The sequence below is a fragment of the Coccinella septempunctata genome, chromosome X, assembly GCF_907165205.1.
Source record: "Coccinella septempunctata chromosome X, icCocSept1.1, whole genome shotgun sequence".
Taxonomy (NCBI): domain Eukaryota; kingdom Metazoa; phylum Arthropoda; class Insecta; order Coleoptera; family Coccinellidae; genus Coccinella; species Coccinella septempunctata.
Window position 1 is genome coordinate 14,004,707 of NC_058198.1, and position 7,689 is coordinate 14,012,395.

Below are 7,689 nucleotides of genomic sequence, written 5' to 3' on the forward strand. Positions count from 1 at the left end.
ACTTAAATGAGTTGCATGGTCCGAGAGTGGTATACAATGGACTCCCTCAAGGGTCTCTTCTCAGCCCAATACTATTTGATATCTACACGTCCATCTTGCATCGCTTATTCAAAAGTAATATAAAAATACTCCAATTTGCTGACGACTTGCTTTTATATCTCCCATAGTGATTATGAAGAGTGCTTGAGAGAGCTACAGGGAGTACTGAGAATACTCTAAGAGTGGCTGTTCAAAATGGGATTTTCAATGTCAAACGAAAAATCTGCGTTCATGTGTTTTACCAGACACCGTCTGCCTACGATAACACACCTAACCATAGCAGATATTCAAATTCCCTTCGTCACACAATACAAATACCTTGGCATGATCCTCGACCCTAAGATTCTCTAGACAAGTCATATTGAATATTCGACGAACCGAAAAGGCTCTGAATATATTGAGATGCGTAACAAAAAAATCTTGGGGCGCTGACCCCAAAAACAGCACTACTTTTTTATAAATCGTATGTGAGATCAATTTTAGACTATGGGAGTATATTTTACGGGTCGTCAGCAAATACAAATTTAAAGAAAATAGACTTCGGTCTATTTTCAGAGTCTTATGGCCTTTTATTGGATTCGTCTTATGGCCTTTTATTAGATTCGTCCAATAAAAGGCCATAAGACTCTGCATAGGAGCTATGAAATCCTCACCATGCGATGTAATATTGGCGGAAGCGAATTAACCTCCCTTAGATCTAAAGCCCGTTTGCAACAGCCGAGAATTCTCTACAAAATTCTCGCAAGAAAACGGCAGAGATTATTTTGTACGCAACTGAACAGAGAATTCTACCGAAAGTGCGTATGTAACGGTACATAATTCACGGCGCATGAATTCTCGAGTAACTTTTCTAGAGAATTCTCGGCTGTTGCAAACGGGGTTAAGACCTCGCCGAAAAGTTTATAGCCAGGCTCAGAGCATGCAACTCTTCATTAATAACTAGGCTTGCACACCTGAATACGGAGAACCTCGCAAACCCTTTCTGGCGTATAAAAAATTCACCTCCCTTGACGACCGCCTTCTTGAATACTCAGGAATTTTCCCACGATCCTAACCAGTTGGAAACCTCACCATCATTTTCATTCCGGTTCGAATTACTTCTTTTTGAGCCGTTGATAATTTTTCCCAAATATTTAGACATTCCAGTATATAACCATGGTATTGTCCAATCACTGATACAAGACCTCCACATAACAACGATCATTTTCACAGATGGAAGCAAGGATTCGTTAGGTGTTGGTTGTGCCTTCTTCATTCCAAACTTGAACCTGACTAGAAAAGTCGTTAAAATGGTGTATTGAGAATGGCAATGGTATTGATGCAATTATCTTCTCTGACTCGAAGTCTGTTCTCGAAAATATTAACAATATACGATCAATTAACAAAAGAAGACCACTAATCTATCCAATTAGAAACCACCTCATGGAAGCGTCACATAAAAACATGAAAATTTTTCTTGTATGGGTAAAGGGTCATAGTGGAATAGACGGAAATGAAATAGTCGATGCCTCTGCGAAAGATGCTCGCATAAGCGGAGAAATCTTAAATATTTCTTGCTACCCGGACATCTTAGCTGAATTCAAACACGGCATTCGAAAAAGATGGAAACACAGATGGAAAGAGATCGGTTAAAATAGTAAAAATAAATATTTCCTCATACACCCCGACCTCCCCAAAAAAGTACCACACATTTTTGCGTTCGATGTGAATAAGAGGTATAGTAGCATAATTACGAGAATGAGGATCAATCACGGACTATATATATAGCATTTGCATAAGATTGGAATCTCAAACTCTCCTTTATGCGCAGAAGACGAAGAAATCGCAGATCTAAACCATTTGATCTTTAGTTGTGGCAAAACTAGAGAAAAACACGAACTGATTGAAGAACTATTGGAGACAAACATACAACTTCCAGTAAATATTCAGGCTCTTCCAGCCCCCGAGAACAAAAACGTCTACGATATCTTGGTAGAACACATTATTAAAAATGGCATATTATTATAAAACACCTAGTGTCAAAATTTTTAGTGTGTGGCTGAAGAACTATTTTCAATGCCAACTAAGAGGGAAAAAAATATTCTGGAACACATACTGAATGCTAATATAGGGCTGCCATAAATGTCGGAATATCGACCGGGACAAAGACAAAGAAGGTTTAAAATCCCATGCAAACATTAAACACTCCTCTGAAAGGTTTATGATTTTTTTTATTATTATTTTTATGTTTGATGTCTTGTTTGTCGACATGACATTAATTTATTATTTGTTCATTATGCACTGTATTATTGATCATCTGGGACAAACTCTTTCAATGGCACCCATAGCCAGTGGCGTACCGACATAGTTCGGGGCCTGGGGCGGCTTTTGATGAGGGGGCCCTATAGAATATATTTAAAGATGAAACTTTTCCTCAAAATTTTTTGAAGGTTAGTTTTAATGCATCGTGATGAACACCCCACATAGTAACACTAATAAGTCTTTTCACTGTCACTCAAACAGTTTCGATAACAAATATAAATTACTATCAAGCACAATGAAGGTAGCAGACAACAGACATAAATAGGTATGTTTATAATGATTTTTAATTTTAAAATTACATAATATATTTTACTCTGAAATTACATAGTTATATGTTGTACAGTAACGAGTGAAAACAAGACATACAAATTTCAATGAATAGTAAAAACAAAGAACATATTAAAATGTTTTTTTGCGAGACTTGACTTCTGAAAATTGTTGGATTAATTCGTCAAAATTGACATGTTTTGCAACGTCATTTTCAATCGATAGTATGGCCAAGCTTGCTAAACGAGACTGGCTCATTGTGGAACGGAGATAGTTTTTGATCAATTTCAGTTTTGAGAAACTCCTCTCACAAGAAGCCACGGACACACAAATCGTAAGAAACAGTTTGAGTGCCTCTGTTATGTTTGGCAGTGATTCACGAAAGTCCATTTCAATAATGAACTTCAGCATTTGTAGTGATGTCCATGTGGCTGCATCATCAATTTTTATGCCAGAAGCCTTCAGAGCCTCTTCACTTCTGGCAACATTTCGTCTTCCTCTAAATCATTGTGAGTAGCTGTGAACTGATGTATATGGGTTATTATCGTTTCATCATTTGATCTCACCAAGTTTTCTGAGTGCACAACAGCAAACTGTTCATATACATCGTTCATCGATGTTAGTCTTTTTTCCAGTTCTACATGAAACTTGTCAATACACTCTAACATAGATCGCTTCAATTCTTGCTGTGGAGTCAAACCTGCATCCTGAGCATTTTCTCCTGGCATCATCTTTTTGACTCGCTTGCGATTTCTACTTTCGATGTCAATGTTCATTTCACCACAGGTGGTGGTCGCATATTCTAAGGATTTATTCACAAGTTCTTCCCGACTCTCTTCTACAAATGATTTCAAGGTTCTCAACTCCAGTACACACTTTTCTAAACTAATACCTTGGATTTGTAGGTATTTTTGGGCGTGGTTGACTTCTTGTAAAATGTGGTACCATAGGTGCAAGAAGCAAAGGAAATTGAAGTTGCAAATGTTTTTCATCAGCAACTCCGCTGCTCCTCTTGTATCAAGATTTTCAGAAGCATCACACAATTTGTCCACAGCATCGACCAACTTTTTGAAATTTTTGAAGATGGGTTTTACTGCATCATGATGAGCACTCCACCTAGTATCACAAAGTCTTTTAACAGTCACTCCAACGGTTTCTTTGAGTACCTGCCATCTATGTGTTGAACAAGAAAACATATTGTACACACATTCCAACGTTCCAAAAAATGTGACACAAACAGGAACACTACCAAAAGCATGAACACCACATAGATTGAGGGAATGGTTTGCACAAGGTACGACAATCGCTTTTGGATTTTGTTCTTTAATCCTTTTTTGTACTCCTGTATGAACACCTGACATTGTTGTAGCATTATCATAGCCTTGGCTTCTACAAAGTTTTATATCCAAGCCATCCTTTGCAAGTGATTGGAGTATATCCTCTGTAATATCGTGTGCCTTTTTACCACTAAGTGGAATGAAACCTAGAAAAGATTCTTTCACCTCTACTTTCCTGTTTTCAATTTTCACATATCTTATTACTTGACTCATCTGTTCCGTGTGGGATATGTCAGGCGTGCTATCAAATAGTATTCCAAAGTACTTTGCTTTCTTAATTTCAGAGATTATTTCTTTTTTTACGGCGTTGCCCAAGAGAGAAATAAACTCATTTTGTACTGCAGGCGATAAGTAAGATACTGGAATCATTCCTGCTTCCAATGATTGCTGAAGCCGTATGCTGTGCTCCTTTAAAACAGGGTCATAATGTGACAGAAGATTCACCAGTTCTAAGAAATTGCCGCGGTTATCAGAGTCAATGTCTTCTCTATGACCTCTGAACGGCAAATTCTGTTTAGACAAAAAAAGTGTTATGTCTAAGAGCCTATGTAAAATGTCCCTCCATTTCTTTCTCTCTCTTTCCATACCGTCTTGGTGAGCAGCATCGATAGTTTTTTTTTTTAAAAGTCCTGCTTCAAGAGTTTTCCATTTTTCGAAATTGTTTACGTGGAATTCAGAGCTTTCGTGGTCAGACACTTTAGGATTTAATTTCCACCAACTGTTGAACCCTGTGATAAAACTGGATGTCGTAGCCTGTATATCATTGTTATCAAAGAGCTTGCAACAGAAGCAGAACAATGATTTCTTTTCAGTTGAATAAACCATCCATTTTCTTAATATCTTCTCTCCACTAGGGAGCTGTTTGTAAAACCAATTACTGTTCAGCTGTCGTGTATGACCTTTGGGATTTTCCCCAGGCTTCTGCACAGCTCCAAATGGTCCCTCTAAGTGTTGGAAATTCTCACTTCCTCGTCTTATTATCTCGGTCCTGAGACCATCTGGCACTGGAATAGGCCAATTTCCAACATCAAAATTTAATAATAAATCCTCTGATTCTTCAGGTGTATCCGACTCTGGGTCGGAACATAGCAAAGGGTGTGTGTCTTCTTCCTTGTCTCCGCCATTCCCTCCGTCTTCATTTTCTTCTTCAATTTCTTTTTCTAGTCCTCCTTCTTTTTGTCTTCTCCTTCCTCTTCTTGTTCTTGATTGCCTTTGTATTGAATTCGTTGGTCATAGCTTGTACTGGGACTTTCTATAGATTTGGACACATCTAGCTCTGCTTCATTGTTCGTCCTTTGAGTATATTTCAAAATTGAACCTGACAGACGCTGAATTTCTTGTTTTTTAACATTTTGTTTTTTCTTCTTTTCCCATCCACTGGGATAGTTTCGTTTCATTTTATCGTCAGTTTGCTTGGCTCTGCAAATAATAATATTTTAGCATATATTTTAAGAATACCAAAAAATGAAACCTAAAAATCAGAAATATAGCAGTGCTTGTAACAGGATATAATTGTACTTTTTGTTTTATAATTTTTCTGCCTTGGTTATATTCCATAATTTTTTAGAATCGAGCTATTTTTGTTATCTTTTACTACTTTGTTATTTGAAAAAATTCGTCAAAAATTGTTTATGGTTATTGAAATAGACTGACACTTAACATACAATATTTCAAAATTCAATAGCAGATAACAGGCAATTTGAAGATGAAATTTACAATTCACAAGATTTTTACTAAAAAAAAGATATTTGAAAGTGGAACAATCAAAATCAGAGTGGTGCAGAAAACACTAGGCCTAATAATTAAGTTACATTTAAGACTTTCCGGAAAAAAGCCTTAAAAGGCAGAACAAACAAGAATGATAGATTAAAGAAACACTAGGCCTAATAGTTAACTACAAATACAACTTATTTCCATTCATCCACCATCTTTAACTTAAATAGGTACTACCGACAATCATATACTTTCAGAGTAACGAAACAATCGATAAATACGACGGAGTCGAATAACAACAAAACCTACCTTAAACGTGATGATAAAGTGAAGTCGTGACACATACGCTTGGTAAATAACTGTTTGTTGAATTGATCAACAGGCTTCTGTAAATTTACGTGGAACACTGAGGATTTTTGCACCTTTATTTAACTATTCAGACTTGTCTACAGCTTGAGAGCTAGCAGCGAAAAGGACCCTCTGTCTCGGGATGAACAGACGCCTCAGCTCGCTTAACCGTTTTTGTCCGTGCGCATTGTACTTGCGCAAGCTTTGAGTGAAAGCTGCCCAGTGGACTGTATTTTGAATGTTGACGGAACAATAACTAACTAACCATTTGTATAATGTGGAGGTCTTTGCCGTCATGGGGCCTGATAAGTTATTTAAATTTTTTTTAAAAATATGTTTGGTTTTTTTTTGCCCATCATTTGGGGGTCTATGCTGGTGCGGGGCATGGGGCGGACCGCCCCACCGCCCCCCCCCCTACGGTACGCTACTGCCCATAGCTTTAGAATTCGTTCGACAGCTGGAAGTAGTGAAAACCATCGATTTCTAGAATGAAAGAGTATATTGCTATAAGTTATTTCACCATACTCACAAAAATTCTTCAGTCGTTCTAGCCTTACAGTAAATATCGAAAAATATTTGAAAATTTTGAGAACAATAGACTCCACATCAATGGACATCATATCGGCGGCACTGAAAGCAGTATTGTGAAGTATGTGCGCAGGACAACCGATGCCTTCCATGTCTTTGGACAAAATATCTTTTAATTAAAAAAAAGCATTATTCACTCCACGCACATCTTTTCCTACGAAATAAGCATTCGTATTATCCGCGCTGAAAGCAGCAATATTTTGTATTGGAATATTTAGATTCTCTAAAGATTTAATGAAGAGTGAAGTTGTATCAGACGATTCATTCGGCATGTGTCTAATTTTAATTATTTTGTTTTCAAACCTCAAACATCTTTTCGGCTTCATGATAACTGAAATCTGTTGAAAGTCCATAAAACGGAATATTTTCCATTTCTGTTTTGATTTGCTTAATGGAGTGTGGAGCTAAAATATTTTTAACTATTGCCGTACCCTTCGTTCTGGCAGTTGATTGTTGCACTGCACTGCTCGAATCCGGATACATGATAGCATTCAATTTTGTCGAACAATCTTACGATTGGTGGTGCTTCACAACTTTATGAGCAGGGGTAAGATCAGCAGCGCATATCAGATTATCTTCTGTCGAATTTTGTTTGATCATAAAAAACGATATATCTTTCGACGTTGATGCAACTGACATTCTGAAGTTGTGATTTTTGCTTTGAATATGATCTTTCACACTCGATTTACCGCCTTGACTTATGGATATATCAAGTCCAAAAATTGAACACAAAGCTTCCTGTTCATATTTCTTCCTTTCTTAATGAATACCTACTCTTTAATGAATTACTCTTTAGTGTATTCGGCGGAAAAACTACACTTTCTCTTCGGCATAACGTCTTTTAAATATTGACGATTATCACAAATCCTACGTAAAACTGGGCAGCGCTGTACGTTGTCTACTGAATGGTGATATGTACTGATTGTCCGCCGCGCCGACGCCGTACGCGGAGTGTGGGCGACATGCCATTGATGTGCGATTGCGTAGAGTGTAGACGTAGCGTAGACCCTCCTTCGTTGAACTGCCAGGGAGGCGTCGGCTGATTACGTGCTTACCTCTTAACTAACATATGTAAGGAAATATGAATCACGATAAC

General features: G+C 37.5%; 1 protein-coding gene across 1 annotated transcript; it reads right to left on the reverse strand.

Moving 5' to 3' along the window:
- Window positions 1–3,068: 3,068 nt before the first annotated feature.
- Window positions 3,069–7,232, reverse strand: LOC123321742 (zinc finger MYM-type protein 1-like). The gene is made up of 2 exons (XM_044909478.1): window positions 7,108–7,232; window positions 3,069–5,154 (listed from the first exon to the last, which is right to left on the reverse strand). Exons 1-2 carry the CDS (start codon window positions 7,230–7,232, stop codon window positions 3,069–3,071), a joined length of 2,211 nt encoding a protein of 736 aa, XP_044765413.1.
- Window positions 7,233–7,689: the final 457 nt, after the last annotated feature.